Raw genomic sequence first — 19,955 nt, forward strand, 5'->3', positions numbered from 1 at the left:
TTGTGATCATGTATTTTTACTACAAATAATTGAAATAAGAGCTAATAATGTAAAATAATTAAATTTGTGATTTACATTAGAATACGTGGCGTTGTTACGAAAATGAGAAAATCAAAAGTTAATGTGCAATCTGTAACATAACCTCAATTGTCATCCATCCATCCATCCAATGGCGCTACAGCCCAAATCGGGCCTTGGCCTCCTTCAACAGGTTTCTCCAAGCATTTCGATTTACCGTTGTTCTTTTTCATAAACAAGTTCCCAGGCAATTCATGGCATCCTCATCGACTTCGTCTTCCCATCTCTTTTTAGGCCTTTCGACAGGTCTTTTTCCCTGCATTCTTGCATTTAGTAATTTTCTGGGGATTCTATTCTCATGCATGCGTAACACGTGCCCTGCCCACCGTAATCTCTGTAGTTTAGTGTATTGTGCTAGAGTTGGTTCGCTATATTGCTCGTATATTTCTCTACTATACCTAATTCGCCAGTTAATGTTTTCACTTATTGGGCCCAATATCCTACGTAATATTTTTCTTTCAAACACATCTAATGCATTGGCAGATTTCTGTGTCACCACCCATGTTTCACAATCATGACTTACTATGGGCCTGATTATTGTTTTATAGACCCGGAGTTTTGTTTTTCGGTATACGTCTCGCGATTTGAATGTGTGACCCATCGCGAAATAAGCTTTATTTACCAGCATAAGCCTTCTATTGATTTCCGGAACTTCTTCATTGCTTGCGACCAGATCCATTCCTAGGTATGTGAATCTATTCACATGTTCTATATCGTCAATAAAGTGGTTTAATAAATCTGGTTTGTATGCCGGTCTATTGTATATTTGAGTAGATTTGTTTTATTTTATTGCTAGCCCTACTGCTTCTGCACTCTGTTTTAACTAAACGTAGGTTTCTTCCGCTGCATTTACTGTTCTGCTCATTATGTTTATATCATCTGCGTATGCTGCTAATTGGGTAGATTTGTTTGTAAGTATGTTATTTCCGCTCACCGTCAACCGTCTACAGTTTATTCGTTTAGCAAATTCCCATCTGTAAACATAAGCACGTGTTGATATTCGCCCTCTCATTCGTCGAGAGGCTATTAAATATAATTTATTGCCTTAAGCCAGACGGATTCTCATGTTACAGATCCAAACTTGCCAGTCTGTTTAAATTCAAATTGTAGCGTGTTTCTTTTTTATTCAAAATATTCACTTTGTTATGTATCTCTCAGTTAATGAATATTTTATTTTAGCACATTTTTCTTCGATGAAACAATAAATTTTGCTCACAATGATTAAATTTCAAGAAATTCTTACACTAATAGCTTCAAAAGTAAATATTTTCAAAAATCATATAATATACCTCATTACAACTCTATTTGGCTTTCACGTGCGTTTGTTGACAGATGGGAATTTGCAAAACGAATGTAGTTTAATTAAATATTTAAGAACAAGATTAAAGAGCGTCGTGGCCAGTCCATCGCCTTGTTTCAGTCCTTGCGTTATCATAAACGCATCAGTGTTCTGTCCCTGAATACATAAATGTGCTTCTGTTTCTGTCATTGTCATTTGCACCAGTCGTAATAATTTTGATGGTATGCCAATTTATTCCAATATATTAGGTAGAATTGTTCCACCTATTGAATCATATTTATTGAATCTATTGAATCTTAATTGTTATTACTGTGTACTTATTGCTTAAAAATGAGTTCTAACATTGATTACTTAAATAGTAAAGCAGAATTGCGGTTAATATCGCGAAAATCGGAAGACGCTTATAAAAAAAAATACGACAAGTTCATTAAATGGATGGGAGAGCAAAAGGTAACAGATACAGATGAATGAGTTGTGCTTGCTTACCTTTAGAAAATGTCGGAAGAGTACAAGCCGTCGACTATTGGGCTATCCCGTCGAAAATGTAAAGTATGTTGAGGATAAACAAAGTTGTCGATTTATAATCATTTGTAAAAGTGCAAGAATTCATAAAGGCAATTATCAAGAATGACGTGGCCAAAAAGGCATATGTATTTAAGGAAGACGATTTGCGAAAGTTTTTCACAGATTCTCCTTACATTACGTATGTATTTTTGAAGGTGGTTGCCATTGACGGTATCTTTGGCTCTTACCGAACACTGTGGTGGCTCGACGTTTTACAGCTGCTAATAGCTATGCAATTAATTATGTGCGTTTGGTAAATAAGTATTTGTTATTGCGCCCCAAGAATGTAAGTACAGATCGAGTTTTCTTACGGTATGATAAAGGGAAGTGCACAAATCAAGTAGTTGATATTAATACCTTCAAGTTAGTCCTGTCAAGTCAAAGGTATGTACTCCTGTCAGGTCAAATCAATATTTAAAACCATTGATGTTGCCAAGGTAACTTTGAAATATGCGCATTTTTAAAAGTTGGATTTAAACACGCTAAGGCGTACTTTAAATAAACAAAAAAAAATATATTTTTAGGTTTTTAGGTTAGGCATAAGAGATAAAATCGTGAAACAACATTTTTTGACAACTTTTCCAATAATTTTGTCTATGAAAATTTGTACCGACCCTTATGCTATTAAAAATAATGGCTACTTTATCATTATTATTATGTTCCTCTTCGATTTATACACGATAAAATCAAAGACCGAAGCTAAAGATTTTCCTCAACTTTTCCAACGTCAAATTTTTCGTTTTCCTGATCTGCGATTATGCCTTTTTTTGCTTTGCGTTCTATATCGTCAAAACTAACAAACTTTCAAGTGATAGGAAGAATAAAATCGTTGACACTGACTGATTAATATTACGTGTTTATGTCATAATTAAGACCCTTAGGGAACTAGTAGCCCTTGTGTCAATTATTTTTAAATAGAATCAATACTCCCTAGAACCTTTTAAAACAAATAACGGGCTACGTCAGGGAGACCCACTCTCCTGTATACTATTCAATCTAGCTCTGGAAAAAGTAATACGTACGTCACAAATCACAACTACCGTTTCAATATATAACAAATCTGTGCAAATCTTAGATGCTTGTCATCAAGTGCCACCAATCACGCACTTCGATGTTCATCGCGCTTCCTTCTGGAACATATAATTAAATTTAATTGGTTGAGAAATGAAAAAGTTTCATATAAAAGTTAATTTATCTTTAAATATGGGACATTTTCGGATCTCAAGACAGTATAGTACAGTCAGTGTCAACACATGGTTTTACCCGTGTAGGGTAGCTCCCTAGAGCACTTTGCTCGAGGGGCTCCGAATCTTTCTCTGAAGGTGAGTTTTTTTCTTCTTAGAAAGAATGTGTTTTATTTCCACCACCTAATAAAACCATAATGGCATTGTCTCTTCAAGATAATGCCACGATAAGAGCGTACCGGCCAACTACGCAATATTCCACCATATTGCGCAATAGTTGGACAAATTAATAAACATGGAAACTTGCACCAAGTTGCATGCTGATGATATCAATATTGTTGGGAGAACGGAAAACGCAGCACGAGAGGCGTACTTAGCATTAAAGGAAGCGGCTACAAAAATGGGTTTAATAATAAACACCAATAAAACAAAATACATGAAAATAGGTACGCAACCACAAACACTACGGCCACTTGTTATAGAAAATGACGTCATCGAAGCAGTTAACGAATTTGTATACCTGGAAACGCTCGTCAATACTGAAAATGACACTACCGCAGAGATAAACCGCAGAATTTGCACGGCTAATCTCCTTTTTAAATCTACAGTTATATCAAGAAATACAAAAGTAAAACTCTACAAAACAATAATACGCCCAGTCCTAACATATGGTTCAGAAACCTGGACTTTAACAAAAAGCAATGAAAACATGTTAGGATGTTTCGAAAGAAAAATACTAAGGCGCATCTATGGAGCGATAAATGAAAATGGTGTCTGGAGAAGACGATACAACTTCGAACTCTATAGGATATACCAGGAACCAGATATAGTAAAACACATAAAGATAGGACGTCTGAGGTGGGTAGGCCATGTAATGCGGATGGAGCAAACCGACCCAGCTATAAAAACGCTCCTTGATAGACCTATTGGTCAAAGAAGAAGAGAAAGACCCAAAACAAGATTCCTAGATAACATCGATGAAGACATGAGAAATATGGAAATACTTGCTTGGCGGAGGAAGGCGATGGATAGGGACGACTGGAGAAAAATTCTTGGGGAGGCTAGGACCCACACAGGGTTGTAAAGCCAAAATGATGATGATGAATCAATACTCCTCTATTGATTCGGAAAATGGCATAAGGGATAAAATCGTGTCAGTACAAGCGATTTTCTTTTCAAACGAAAAGAACCCTCCCCAGAAAATGATATAAACTTGATTCATACTTGAGACAAGTTTGATATAATTAACAAGAAGTATTGCTTCCAGTTTGCCATGTCAACTGTACACACTTGCTGCAAGTTTAAATCAAATTTGCTAGTTACAATGCTACAAACTTGCTTTAAGTTTGTTTTTATAAAGAATATACAATGTTAATAAAACAAACTTGCATAAGATTTGTTTTGACATAATAGCTACAGTTTTGTTACAGCAAATTTGCCATATTTTTGTTGCATTGATAATCTGATAATTTTCCTCCACAATGTTTTAAGGGTGATTAGCCGTTGTTCCGTTTCGCATTTATATTTGTTTTAAATTTATTTATTCCAGTGGTGATATATTCATTTTTATCTCTATTTAAACATACGCGTCACTAAGGGAGCGCTTTTTGTATTTGCCCGTTAGGGCAAAAAACGGCTTTGCCGCGAAAGAGGCACTTCGCCATCAACACTCGACCAAGTCGGTCGATATTTTGTATTAGTCGGCTTTTTAACGATTGTAATCAGAATATACGTAATAAAAGTGTTTCAACCCCCATAGTTTTTTCTTCATGGTCCATTCGAGTCGTATATAACAGTGGTTATCAAAGACATTTGTGCAGTTTGATTTAATCTAAATTCAGTTAATTAGTTAATTAGCCGACAAGTTGTCCTCTTCGGTTCGTGAGGGCGGAGTCAACTGGTTACAAGTAACAGTTACAAGTAACGATTACAACCTTCGAGGGGTTCCTGTAGAGCTACAATTCAAGTTGCTAGCACTCCACCCAGCATCACATCCAGCACCGTAGCAGAAAGCATCTGTAGTCTTTCATCTAGTGCGCGGATAAAACTTCATCTGGCCAAAAGCACGCCTAATCAAAGTAAGTGAGCCATTCCCATCTCTATTTTATATATTCTTTCTACTTGCGTGAAGTTAAATGTCGTTTAACTAGGGTCTATTATAAAAACCTGTTTATTTTGTAAAACCAAGATTTTACATAATCTGACAATTTAGTTATTGAGGTGGAAACCAGGTTAGCAAATATAGAGCCTGTTATAGATGAATTCTAAAAAATTCAATACGAAATAGAAAACATTTCGGAGAATGTTTCTGAGGAATTAGACAATAGGGAAAGCTTTGCAGATTTGTATTATTCGCTTGTATCACAAGCAAAAGTATTAATAAATTCGATTTCAAATAAGCATGAATGCAACAATCGTCCCGTAGAATCATTTTAGTCGAACTTAGGTAGCACTTATTTAACAAATGTCGAGCAAATTCAATACAGTCCACTTCACTCTCAAATAAAGCTCCCAACTATTGAGTTACCTCATTTCAAAGGGTCATACGGGGGGTGGCTTGAGTATCGTGATACCTATGATAGTCTAATTCATAAAAATCCTTCGATCAAGTCAATTCAGAAGTTCCATTATCTTCCCGCATCTCTAGGTGGAGAAGCTGCACAGGTTATCAGCTCATTAGAGATTTCGGCCGCCAATTATGATATAGCATGGAACTTACTATGCGAAAGGTTTGCAAACACGCATCTTTTGATCTACAATCACACAAAGGTCTTATTTGATTTGCAACCCATTCCAAAAGAATCTTTTACTCATCTTCGTCAACTAATTGACAATGTTTCGAAAAACTTGCGTTCGCTAGAATCTCTTCAGCAACCTGTCCATTCTCTCTTAATATTCATGATAGCAAGCAAGTTAGATGCCCTCACTGCGAGGGAATGGGAATCATATAGATCCGGAAGTGATCTTCCTACCTTTGAAGATATGATCGCATTCTTGAAAGGCAAAGCTGATCTTCTAGAGAAGCTATAAGTATCGAAAGTTACGTATAAATCGGACAGGCAGTCCAAATTTTCAAGGCAGCCGCAATCTTTTCTCTCGTTAAATAGAAAAGCATGTACGTTCTGCAAAGAAAATCATAAAATATATAACTGCGCTAAATTATTGGGGGCTTCGACCCAAGAGCGAATCAAACACGCTAGGAATTTAAAACTTTGTACAAATTGCCTTTATTCTGGCCATTTTAGCTCCAACTGCAAATATGGAGCTTGTAAAAAATGTAAGGCAAAACACCATAGTTTGTTGAATTTAGATAAACAATCCGTTCACACTACCGATAGTAATCAGCGGGTGGAGTCTGAACCTGAACACCAAGTGTCTCTTTCAGCTCATTTGAATGTAGCTCAATCAATTTTGTCTACAGCTGTCGTTCAGATATTCGATAAAAACGGTAGGGTTCATCAATGTAGGGCTCTTCTTGATTGTAGCTCTCAATCAAATCTCATAACGAGAGAATTAGCTGATAAGCTAGCGCTATCAAGGTCCGAGGTAAATATCTCTATTGTAGGGATAGGTCATGCAGTCTCACACATTCGATCTAAGTGCACAGTGAAGATTGAGTCAAGGCAGTCTTCGTTTTCTACATCTCTTTCATGTCTCGTAGTCAATAGAATCTGCGATAGAATTCCAGCATATAGTTTCGACATTGGAAACTTAAATATTCCACGTCATTTAAGGCTAGCAGATCCAGATTTTCATGTTGCTTCAAAAATCGACATTCTGATAGGTGTTGATACTTTCTGGAAAATCTTGTGTGTGGGACAATTCAGTTTAGGTCCTTCTGCTCCAGTCATGCAAAAAACAAGGTTCGGTTGGATAGTTTTCGGTTAGTTTAATGATAAAAGGGAATCAGTTTCATATTGCAACTTCAATAGAAATGATTCAAGTTCTGACTTAAATGTTCAGTTACAAAGATTCTGGGAACTCGAAAAGTACACGAAACCTGTACTTTCCGAGGAAAACTTAATATACGAAAAACACTTCTCCTCAACGGTGAAGAGAAATGACGAAGGTCGCTTTATCATCAATATACCTCTGAGGGGCTCCATTAAAAATATAGGTTATTCAAAGCGACAGGCATCAAAACGTTTTCTCAATTTGGAGAAAAAACTTCATAAAAATAATATCCTAAAAAGGATGTATAGGTACCGAATTTATGGAAGAATACATACAACTTGGTCACATATCCAAGGTTGATGATAATCAACAGAGCTTTTCGTATTATCTTCCCCATCACGGGGTCTTAAAGGATGACAGTCTCACCATAAAGCTTCGTGTCGTGTTCGACGGTTCCTTTCCATCTTCTTCTGGTCTATCAATAAATGACATTCAAATTTCGGGTCCTACCATTCAGGACGTTTTATTCTTAATTTTATTGCATTTTCGACAACATGCATTTGTTGTGTCTGCTAATATTACAAAAATGTATCGCCAGGTGCTCGTGGATCCTGAACAACGAGCACTTCAGCAAATCTTCTGGCATTCTTCTCCTTCTGATACTCTGAGCACATATCAGCTAAATACGGTTACATATGAAATAGCTTTTCAGCTTCGTTTCAGGTCATTTGTTGCTTATTTCAGTTAGCATCCGAGAATAAAGATCTTCACCCTACTGCTACCGAGATCATCAAGCGAGATTTCTATATTGATGATCTTCTGACTCGTGGAGAATGCGCAGAGTCATTGTCAAATGTATGCAAGGATATCAACAATATCTTAAACAGCGGATGTTTTGAGTTGAGGAAGTGGGTATCGAATGATCCGGTAGTACTTAATAAAATTGAAAGTTCCAAGTGTCTATCAAATCTAAAATTATTCGGTGGAGAAGAAAAGGTAAAGGTCCTTGGCCTAAATTGGATGTCTGATTCGGACACACTAACATATAAGGTAGCTGATTTACCTAATCCTAATAAGGTAACGAAGAGAATAATTCTTTCTGGTATTGCTCAGATCTATGATCCTCTTGGGCTGCTTAGCGCTTGCACAATTACGGCCAAGATTATAATGCAGATTCTTTGACAAGAAAAGCAATGCTGGGATGAATCTGTTCCTCAAATCATTTTTACGCAGTGGCAGCATTTCAAGGAGGAATTACTTAGATTAAATAATATCGAAATATCTAGGTACGTAAAATTAAAGGATTCGATCTCTTGTGAGCTACATGGTTTTTCTGAGCCAGCAACAAGGCATATGTTGCTGCAATCTATGTTAAGAGTGTTGATTCTGATGGACATGTTTTGGTTCGTCTGTTATGCGCAAAATCCAAGGTTGCACCCCTAAAGGTGATTAGCATACCTCGTTTGGAATTGTGCGGCGCATTGTTACTTGCTCGTTTGTCTGAAAGAGTAATCAAGTTCTCAGATATTATTTTCGATAAAGTATTTCATTGGTCTGATTCTACTATCACTCTGGCATAGATACGCATACAGTTAAAACTATTAAAGACGTTTGTAGGAAATCGTGTCGCTGAGATTCAGACCAAAACGGAAAGGAAAAGTTGGCACCACGTAGTTTCGAAGGATAATCCTGCTGATCTTGCTTCTCGTGGAATTAGTCCCCAATTACTCATGTTTTCTGACTTATGGTGGCATGAACCTTCCTGGCTGAAATCAAATGATTATCCTACATAATTTTCTCTTCCAGATGACATTCGGGAGTTAAAGACTGCCGAGGTCATTACTTTGTCTGCCACATTAGACTTTTCATTAATAAAGCAATTCGCTAGTTTGATTAAGTTAAAGAGATGTACTGCTTACATTCTGAGATTCATTAAAAATTGCAAAATATCCAAGTCTTCCCTTCATGAGAGAGCTTCAGGTGCTTTAACTTCTCAGGAGGTTTCGAACGCTTTATTTTACCTAGTAAGGATAGTTCAGAATGAATGTTTCTCGGAAGAAATATGCAATTTGACAAAAAAGGGGCCTGTAAGCCCAAAAAGCAAACTCATTTCGTTGCAACCATTTCTCGATTCAAATCGAATACTTCGTGTTGGTGGTAGATTAAAAAATTCATCTTATTCTTTTGAGAAGAGACATCCGATTTTGTTACCATCTAATAATTACTTTACTGACTTAATTTTTTTAGACCTGTACGTTAAACTCTGTCATGCAGGTCCTCTTTTTCTTTTATCTACAATGCGAAATGAATTTTGGCCTATTCATGGCAAAAATGCAGCCAAGCGTATCGTCCATAAATGTATTAGGTGTTGTCGTGCAGGTCCACCTAAAAATCTGTCTCCAATTATGGGTGATTTACCGAAGGATCGTGTTGACCCATCCCCTCCTTTTTATATCACAGGCGTAGATTAGGCGGGTTATTTTTTAGTCAAGGATCGAAAGGGGCGTGGATTCAAACTTTTAAAGGTATATGTAGCCTTATTCGTGTTTCACAACTCGTGCTGTTTATTTAAAACTCGTATCTGATTTAACTACTCATTCATTTATAGCAGCCTTTAAGCGCTTTGTAAGCAGAAGAGGAAAACCTCTTAAGATGTACTCTGATAATGGAACTAACTTTTAGGGTGCTAATCGTGAACTAAAAGAGTTTTATGATTTTATTAAAACTAATAAGCGTGAGATTAAAGACCATTCAATAATCTAAAGTATTGAATGGCCCTTGTTACCTCCACAATCGCCGCACTTCGGTGGCCTTTGGGAGGTCGGCGTTAAGTCAATGAAATCGCATTTAAAACGCGTCGACGGCAATGCTCACCTCACGTATGAGGAATTCTCTACAATACTCACGCAAGTAGAATCTGTCCTTAATAGTCGTCCTATATCTGCCCTTTCATCAGATCCCAATGACCTTTGTCCTTTGACTCCGGCTAATTTTCTGATCGGAAGGCCTTTGACAGCCATTCCTGAACCTGATTTGATGTCCATAAACGAAAATAGATTGAACCACTTCCAGCGCCTTCAAAAAATGGTGCAGCACATTTGGTCAAGGTGGTCTAAGGAGTTCATAGAAGAACTGCAGCAGCGGAAAAAATGGAAAGAAGTTTCCAAAGACATTAATATTGGCACACTAGTTCTTATCAAGGAGAAGAACTTGCCGCCTCTAATTTGGCAGTTGGGACGTGTAGTCGAGCTGCATCCAGGTCCAGACGGAGTTTCCAGGGTGGTGTCCAAAAAGACGACGAGAGGGATCATTAAGAGAGCAATATCTGTCATCTGCCCTCTACCATGCAGTGAATAGTGCTAGACTCTTGAACAATTTTGCTCATTTTTGAAATTGTTAAGTTGGTGTATTATTTTGAAAGACTTTGAAAGCCATTCAAGGCGGGCGGCCTGTTCCGTTTCGCATTTATATTTGTTTTGAATGTATTTATTACAGTGGTGATATACCTATTCATTTTTATCTCTATTTAAACATACGCGCCACTAAGGGAGCGCTTTTTGTATTTGCCCGCTAAGGCAGAAAACGGCGTTGGCGCGAACGAGGCACTTCGCCATCAACACTCGACCAAGTCGGTCGATATTTTGTATTAGTCTGCTTTTTAACGATTGTAATCAGAATATACGTAATAAGAGTGTTTCAACCCCCATAGTTTTTTCTTCATCCGTAAAACCGTGAATTTAGGTAGTGAAGAGAAGGATATATGAAAATTTTCACGTGCCTTATTCTTTAATAAAACCTGTAAAAAATAATTAATTATTATTTACTATAATATATATTATATACACGTCACTTAATCTAAAAATGTAGCTGGAGCTTCTTTGACTTTACTTTGTCTTTCAGCTCTGAAACAAAAAAGTGAGATTATCATAAACTTATTAGACCAGTGCCGATCTGATTTTAAAACGAAAAAAATGAACCATCAGGATATAGAGGCTCAAGAACGTTAGTAAATATGAGGTTAAATAATGGTCAAATTTTCCATCACTTGAGTCCCGGGAGAAGTCATATTGGGGATGTTTTTTGGGGTGACAAACAGTTTTTTATGTGTAACGTCGCAAGTTGTTTTTTTTTAGAAAAATTTTGAACGCAAAAGTTGTAAAAAAAATCTACAACTTTTATATCTATATTTTTTTACGTAACCTGAAAAAAAAGAGAAACGCGTTTTTTACTAAGGCATAGGTAAATAAAAATCTACAACTTTTAGGCATATATCTAAATAGAAAAAATAAAAGCTTGTGTTGGTAATTAATTTAACTACAATATAATATATACCCATATATAATTTTGCGGTTATGTAGCTAGATACGTAAAACCCAGTGAATAACAACATATATATGGACCACTTTTAAATAGTAGGTATCTAAATATACGAGAGAACCTACAAAAATTATAAAACAGTCTTACCTCAATTCCACCAAAAAGGATACAATAATTAATTTCACCACTAAAACAACTTTGTTAATGCTTATTTATTTCGTTTCAATGTAAGTTTATAAATCTGTGATGTAAGCTTTACCTTAGTATAGTAATATTGCAATAAAAATCGTAACTAATATGTACTCAAATAATAAATTAATAACAACGAGCACTTCAACAATCAACAACAGCCAAAAACGGTAAACACAAAAGATCCTAATTACTATTTAAATGGGAATAAGCCACAATCAAAGGTTAAACTACGTTTATTGACGTTTCAATTTCCACTTCGGAAATCGTTTTGAAAATATAAACATTATTGAAAATACAAAAATCAATTTACTAATGTTTGTATTTTGAGAACGATTTCCGAAGTGGAAATTGAAACGTCAATAAACGTACTTCAACCTTTAATTGTCGCTTATTCCCATTTAAATAGTAATAACTTTAAAATGCCACAAGAAAATAGCTTCAGAACAATACAAAAGATCCTCTCTGCTTTAGTCACTTTGAAACTTGCAAACAGATGGCGCGCTCGCGTGCATGATTTGCAGCAATGTTTAACTTAATAATATTGCATTAATATTGTGGAATACTTGCCTTGTCATATTTGACCAAACAATTTCAAATCAAACTTTCCCCAAGTATGCATGCTATCTGGGTACAGTTTTCACATTATTTACTCTCCTTGATTTCATCTTTCAGTAATTTCAAAGGCATATAGGATCAAATCGTGGTTGAACTTCCTCAGAGATACGACGGCCTATATTGACAAAATCATTATAAAGTTGTGAGGTGGAACGAGGTATTCACATTAAATAGTTTCAGAAATATAATTAATATTATATTTTTACTCTTTTACATAATTAACACTTCTCTATTCTCTTCTATATTTCTTTAAGTTCTTCTTCGAATTTTATTTCTAAAAGAATGAGTCCTATCTGTCGATTATTCCATTTTCTCTTTAACAACTTTAAATCACATTTTCATGGAAATCGTACCTTTTTAAATAACTGCATAAATTATTGCTACAAATTTACAAATTATATACACAATTTTGCGACTTTATTGAACTTACCTGCTGTTAAAATGCCTGCAAAATATTTTATTACGATACCACATAATCTCAAAAGCTGCCAAAAACCGCTATTTCTGGACTTTTACGTTACGATATCTCAGAAATCAGATTAATTAACAGAAAAATTAACAATTTGGAGTTCAGGTTCGGGTTCAGCAGACAAAAACCCTTCCAAAAAGCATATTCTAATCTTTGGTTCAGAGTATTGGTCTAATTTTGTCGACCTGTATAATTTGCCAAATAGAAATTTGTATAACACTTTTTTATAAAAATTTTAGGTCCAAAATATTTTCGTTCAAAATTAAAAAAGTACATGGTCGTCGATCAGAACGTCAGTGCTCCTCCCATTGCTGTCAACAAACTAGCGCTTACTCATTACATATCTCAAGAATGGGAATTCCCATCCAATCTCATTGAATTAAAAATGTTCAAGCGTGTCGTAGCCGAGTTGAGTGAGCCAAAATGCGTTCAGTATTTTATTTAGTATTAGTCAATCGACGCGCGATGCCCTGTAAACGAGAAAGGCGAGAGTAGTTTTTACAGTTAAATGAATGATACAACTTGTTCACCCAAATTCACGGGCTAGTGATTATCTTATCGCGATATAAATTTATCATTATTTTACGAATTTCTATATGATGAATTCTTGCCATTGAAATCGAATTATACCTATGTGGTAATATTCGTATTGATTTAAACAACACAATAATCCCTTTGAAGAATATTGTGAAATTTTCAAAAGTGAATACCTTTTCCTTTTACTACTTTTTGTGGAAGTGTTTCTACGGATACCTATTTATAAATAAATTTGGATTTTAAAAACGCACGTGGCGGCAAAGTATCGTTCTTTTTTATTTTTAGTAGCTAACATGGATATGATGAACCTTTGCACACAGTGTATTATAGTATATTTTTTCATAGTTGCTTGTATTGAAGGACAGCAGGTGAATTCGACAAACACGACAACATATATCATTAGCAAGAAAGTAAGTAAACAAAACAAAACTACTGTATATCATTTATTATAAGTTATTTTGAGGAAAAATTCTATGAGATAACCTTGTGTTTTTTAATATTTCTTTAAATCTATTATGTTACCTTTTCAAATAATTTGTGTTTCAAAAATTGGAGATGTTATTGATACAAAAATAATGAAAATAGATTCTATTATAAATATTGTGTAAATTTCTCACGATCAAAATCTTCCGGCAGTTTCCTGTATGTTGCCGGCATATACTAATTGGAAACAAGTTTTTTTAAATAGGTACTCTTTAAAAATCATTTTTGTAACATATTTTGTGAGATAGGCTGCCAATTATCCCTTCGTTTCGTATCTTATTTTTGTTTCAGCTAGACATTGCTAAACACTGGCACTTTATCATGACACCTTTGTACAAAACTCTACCGTTTTACCAAAACTCCCAAAACTACCAACAAGTTATGTGATTTATAAAAAAGCCAGCAATTCTCTTAAGAGAATTTAAACATTTTCTTCTGCTGACCTCGTCAGATACTCAAAAGATACAGAACAGACTCAAATTTATACAACCACAATTAAGTCAGCTTTGGTTCATTAGTTTTCGCAATCTACGCAGTTTTGTTTGCTTCCAAAGGTATAAATCTTGCACGATAAAATTGATAATAGTGCAACATGTTTAATAGGTTCCTCGCACTGTATCTTTGTCGAAGACACGTAGGTTTGTAGTTCTCCATTGACGGCCGGCTTGAAGTACAGGATTACCCAGCGGTTTATCTTAAGTTCTTTATTGTTTGCCAATACGGGTTAATATCCCCATTTTTGCTCACTGGAAGGTAGGCCAGCACAAGTTTGGATTTAGTGAGTTTTTCAGCACTGCCCAATTTCCAGTCTATTTCTCCTCCAAAAAGAGTCATTGTATTGTTTATCTATTTTTATAGTGTTAATCGTGCCAGTTGAATAATTAATTGTTTTAGAATTATAGATAGTCAAAGTATAAACGAAAGCACATTCGTATTTGAATATATGTACTAATATCTTGTGAATGTATGAAACCAATTATTAGTGTTAACGTTCTGCTCCCTTGTGTTTATTTTCTTTTTTGAGTTCCAAATAAGTATTGCTAAGGTACCTTAAACTTCTCTTTCGATGTTGTGGTTACTGATGACTCTTCCTGAGTCTTCTGGATATTCTTTTTGAAAGTAGATAGTTTTAATAGTTCTTAGTTTCTTTCCAGTTTTCCAGTTTTATTATTCTTGTTGATCTGGTTTATTCTGGCCCCAGGATTATGACACAAAAAAGGTACCTTGATACTTTAGTAGTGCTTTGTACTTTAATACCAAGTAGGCAGTAGAAAAAAGTAAGATACCTGATTTTTCAATATCAATATTTTGAGATATACTCTCATGTGGATTTGGGCACAATACAGTATTATCTTTCATGTTGCCTTATCTTCCAGGTCTTTATATTTTGTGTTGCTTTTCTCTTGTCCCCCTGCCATCAGTCTGCCTTTTCCAAAACGTATCACTACGTCAAGTTAGTATGCAATCGCATCAGTAACAATATTTGCGCTGTTTGGTGATTCGTAATTTTATATACTCTGTGTCTTAAATTATTTATTTCGTTAAAAATTAAAATAACATTTGTTCTATATTATTACTCGTAACACATAATTTTGATAAAAATTATGTTTTCGACGTGTAACGTTCACCAATTTCTAATTATAATTTAAACGCCAATAGGTAGACTTTTATGAGCCCTAATAGTTAGACAAACCATATTACCATATAGAAATTTTAAGCTAAGCTTTTATACTATAAGTATCATAGAATTTGGCATGCGCAACTGGACTTAAGGTCTGATACGCTCTTAACGATAAAGTCACTTCCGATCAAGACTTGAAGCTAGAAACACCTGTAGAATAGTGGCGGTGTCCAACAAAAAAAGTTTAAAAAATTCGTTTTGTGTTTTTTGTGAAGAGGAGTGGTTTCAGTTGCAGAGCAAAGTTTTATTTAGAAGGAAAAAGACATTTGATTTCACGTATAGTGCATCTGTATATCCGCTTATACACTTGAGCACAGACGCTCAGAACGTGAAAATAAATCTTTCGTACTGATTTATTTCTGCTTTAATCTGTGCCTTCTAAGAATTGCAAGGCAAAACAGACGTTGATAAACATTTTATTAGAGACATGGGAAATATAAAATTGTATTCCACAACATATATCCTCAACTAAAATATATATACTATATATATATACTATATATATACTATAAGTAAAAATCTTTAGCGAATTGGTTTCTAGTACTCATAAATTTCTTTTTATTTAGTTTCATTATTATCATGTCATAGTACATTATTTTATTTAGTTATTTAGAAGGAAAAGGAGTACAATTTTTTGTTTTGGTTTTAATAGTTTGTTCAGTAATTGGTATCCGCCAGATACCACCTTATGCGATTAGTTATAACATTCATCGGAAGTCAAATGGGGATAAGAAATAATTTTTTGTTGGAGTTTTGGTTAGGCTGGAACAAGCATTTGGTTTATTTTCCTCTTTCAATTAAGTTACCGAACTTAAGTTTTGGTTTGGATGAGAATTTCTCTCCAGTGTCGTCCCTACCAGATATTAGGAATCGACTGCAGGATATCAACACGTTTGATTTAAATTTAATTTTTTTTTTTGTCAGATTTACTTACTTAAATTACCTAATATTAATGTTAATAATATAATAATAATACTCATTTAATACAAGATTATTTAAGTAAACATAATTATTTACCAGGGAAGGCTGTTGTAGTACCCCTTCAGATCTCTTTGTAAGGTATTTGTGTACACATCTAACCAGATAATTATTTTTTTTTTTATAAATATATATGTCAGAGAAATAATCCGTCACATTATTTTCTCGTTCCAATTGCGATATTTTTTAATCGAATGCCGAAGTGTAGAAATACTTTCTAGTAGGCGAGTAGGTTGTAATTTCAAAGCTAGGGGTTTTATTTTTTTATATTGTTATAATTTAATGCTAAGCTTCACCTAAAAGGATTTATAATTTATAATTAAGGATGTCAATATATTTAAAGTTATGTTTTGGCTGTACCTACATAATAGGTGAAGGGTGGTAATATATGTTATGTATTAATTAATCATAAATTGTATATTTTCCATCTCAAAATAGGGATTAAAGGGGGTTGTACATAATAACTGTTTTATTATTATTTTTTTCCTCCTATTTTAATAACTTATTAAAGCAATCCTTTCAGCAATATAATATACTTTGGGAAGTAACCTTGATACTTTCCTGGCGCTCACAATTTTCTTTTTAGCTTGTTCTTTATTTCAGTACTCTTTTCTTGTTTACTTATCCTTAATTCTATCAATTGTTCATATTTATTTCCAGGTAACTGTCTTTTGGAGTCATGCAAATTGGCCGAATTCTTCCTGAGTTTAATTGGTCATCCTCTGGCATAGCCTGCTAGCCAAGCGGCATTAAGTCTCACAATATTGTGTTGTCCGCACATTTTTTCATTTTTTAGATTGGCCACTACGTCGGCCAACTCCCTTTCTTGGTTAATTGGTGCTTACCGCAGAAGCTCACTCATACAATTTTTGTTACATACAATTAAAAAGCTACAAAAAAAAAGCTAATAAATAATGAAAAGCCATATTAAATGGACTTCGGCGAACAAAACCATAACAAGCAAATTTGAAAAAAAAAACATGAGATACTAGAGTTGATTGTAATGGAATTAAAGGATGGATAAACAAATGACAATGGAAGGGCCCATTGTCATTTGTCAATAAGAAATTACACAAAACTAAAGAACGGAAACAACGCAACACTAAGTCAATTCAGGAATGCTCAAAAAAGGAATTTGAAGATGACAAAAATATCATTGGAATGAATGAAAATTCTTTTAGCCAATTGAAATCTTTCATAATTCAATTTTTTTTATAAATACGTTAACTTTTTTCATTATATTAACATCGCAGTCTTAAAAGCCACTAGTCAGGAAAACTAGACTAAGAAGCAAAAGCAAAGTTGAAAATATATCTTCATATTTTAAAATATTATGTTTCAAATATACAGACAAATTCATACAAATACTTAGGAACAGTAATCAACAACAAAGGAGACATCGAGGACGATCTTAACATTAGAATGGAAAACACAGGAAAACTACTTCAAGCACTAAATAGAGGATTCCTTAATAACAAAGAAATATCAACAAAGACCAAGACGACTATATACAAAACAATACAAAGACCTACAATGACATATAGAGCAGAAAATTGGATATTAAACAAAAGACATTAGAGCAGAATTCAGGCAGCAGAGATGAAATACCTCAGAAGAACGATCGGAGTAAAAAGAACTGATAGAATCAAAAATGAAGAAATAAGAGAAAGACTCAAAATCAAACCGATACTCGACTCAATCAAGGAGAAAAAATTGGCATGGTTCGGACATCTAACCCGGATGGACAATAATAGATAAGTAAAAAGAGTGTGGGAAGCCAAACCAATAGGGAAGAACAGAAGAGGAAGACCTATTAAAGAATGGAACAGTGACACCTCGCAGATACTGCAGAGTAAGGGTAAGACTTGGTAGGAAACAACACAGATGGCATCCAATAGGAACAAGTTCGTTAAGAGCTAGGTCACCTCAAAAGACTGTTAAATATTGTAATTTAATGAATTGTATTATAAATGGCCCAACACCGAAAGGTACAGATGGGTCTACTGAAAAACTATTTTTAAGACGTTGCCCCTTTAAAGCCATCTTACTTCAGTGGGGTAAATAAGATATGCATATAAAGAACTCTAGCCTTTACAATTTTTTTCCAAAAATGCGAGTTTGTAACACTTTTATCAACAATATGGTAGTTATAAGTACTTTGCAATAAAGTTTCAAACGAGTACTTTTCGGTAGTGTTGTTATTTAGTGGAGAACAAAATAAAATATCTTCTGTGATGCCATTTTTTCATTGTACCTTATGAAATTATTATAAACTGGCCTAAGTTTTTAAATATATGCCTATTCATCCATCTGTAGAGCGAACTACGTACAATTTTTAATGTTTTCAATATTTCGTTCTCGAATATTTCCTGCCTTGTCATTTATTCTTCTTTGGATAGTATTAAAATAAAAAAGTATGGTTTTTATTTTTGTAGCCGCTTTTTATCTACTATTATTTTTACCATTTCAAGCTGTAGGTAGAATCAAATCTTAAGCAGTTTTTTGTAGCTGACTGGTTTTTCTAATGCCATATACAACTCTCTAGCTTTCTAGTACCTAATGCGTTTTCATTCGTAATGGTTGATGTTAAAAAAATCGTTTTTGATTGAGAAGAGACCTTGGCCTTCTTTTTAAAAAATTCTACTGGATTCTCCTTTTTATTGAGATGTTTGCTATTTAAATGCCGAAGTAGTTTCGATGACTTCATACTTTCTGTCGACAAAAATTCTCTACAAATAACGTCCTGTGGCTTATCCAAAATAACTGTAAAGTAATATTTAAGATACTTATTGCTATTCAATATGTTTTCTAAAACTATATAATTATTTTTATCTTTTTAAAAATTTATTCATGTCTGATAAAAAAGTAATGATGCGACAACTAACGTAATACAAATAACTTATGGACTACTTTACTACAGCAGGACAATGCAACGTTTCTTATTTAAACACGTTTTCCCGCTTACATCAAGTCGAATTTATACTTCCAGAACTAGCCACTAATTTAGCGCCTTGTCTTGTTAAATACAAAAAAAAAACTTACGAAAAAAGAAATTGACTTATAGATGGTACAAGGAAAAACATTTTTCTCTATTAAACAAATGTATTATGATCGTATGAAGGCGTATTAGATCTTCCCCTTGATTTAGCAATGTTATTAAATGACGAATGAACTACGTGTGATAAGATAAAGGGGTCGCAACCTAATTTTTTTTGTTAAAAGGGATCCCCGATCTAAGAAAGATTGGAATATCCCTTTAGACTCTCTTGGTTTTTCCGTTAAATATATTTCTACGATTTAGTATTTCTTGTGTGATTCCTTGAATTGAAATATATTTGAAGTTAAATGTGAAATATATTTTAATCTTGACAATTCTTTAATTTTTAGGAATTTTGCCATTGCTAGCAAAAACATTATTTTTTATTTTTCTAGTATTTCGTTTGCAACTTTCCTGATACAGTTTATAATTTCTGCTAGGAACCTTTGACAGTTAGTCCAGCCACATGCTGGCATACTCGTATTCCCCATTTTAATAGAATCATCTTCTGATTTTTGTTGAAAGTGACCCTAAATTGTGTTTCACTACAAAAATAGGTGTTTTTTTTATTTAACATTGCTAATTGATTACCATTTGTGCATAAATTCTAACCTTTAGTTTTGGTC

General features: G+C 34.2%; 2 protein-coding genes across 4 annotated transcripts in view; both read left to right on the plus strand.

The window, feature by feature from the left end:
- Nucleotides 1–9,855: 9,855 nt before the first annotated feature.
- Nucleotides 9,856–10,377, plus strand: LOC140442332 (uncharacterized). The gene has a single exon (XM_072533407.1). It carries the CDS (start codon nt 9,856–9,858, stop codon nt 10,375–10,377), a length of 522 nt encoding a protein of 173 aa, XP_072389508.1.
- Nucleotides 10,378–13,012: 2,635 nt separating this feature from the next.
- Nucleotides 13,013–19,955, plus strand: part of LOC140441424 (uncharacterized) — a 151,432-nt gene continuing 144,489 nt past the window's right edge. For 2 of the 3 annotated variants that reach the window (XM_072532149.1, XM_072532148.1), the window contains exon 1: nt 13,013–13,560. In XM_072532149.1, coding sequence (XP_072388250.1) covers nt 13,444–13,560 — 117 coding nt within the window. In that variant the 5' untranslated portion in view covers nt 13,013–13,443. The remainder of the gene's footprint in view (nt 13,561–19,955) is intronic. The other variant, XM_072532147.1, reaches the window with a different exon arrangement.

The sequence above is a fragment of the Diabrotica undecimpunctata genome, chromosome 5, assembly GCF_040954645.1.
Source record: "Diabrotica undecimpunctata isolate CICGRU chromosome 5, icDiaUnde3, whole genome shotgun sequence".
In the NCBI taxonomy this organism is placed as follows: domain Eukaryota; kingdom Metazoa; phylum Arthropoda; class Insecta; order Coleoptera; family Chrysomelidae; genus Diabrotica; species Diabrotica undecimpunctata.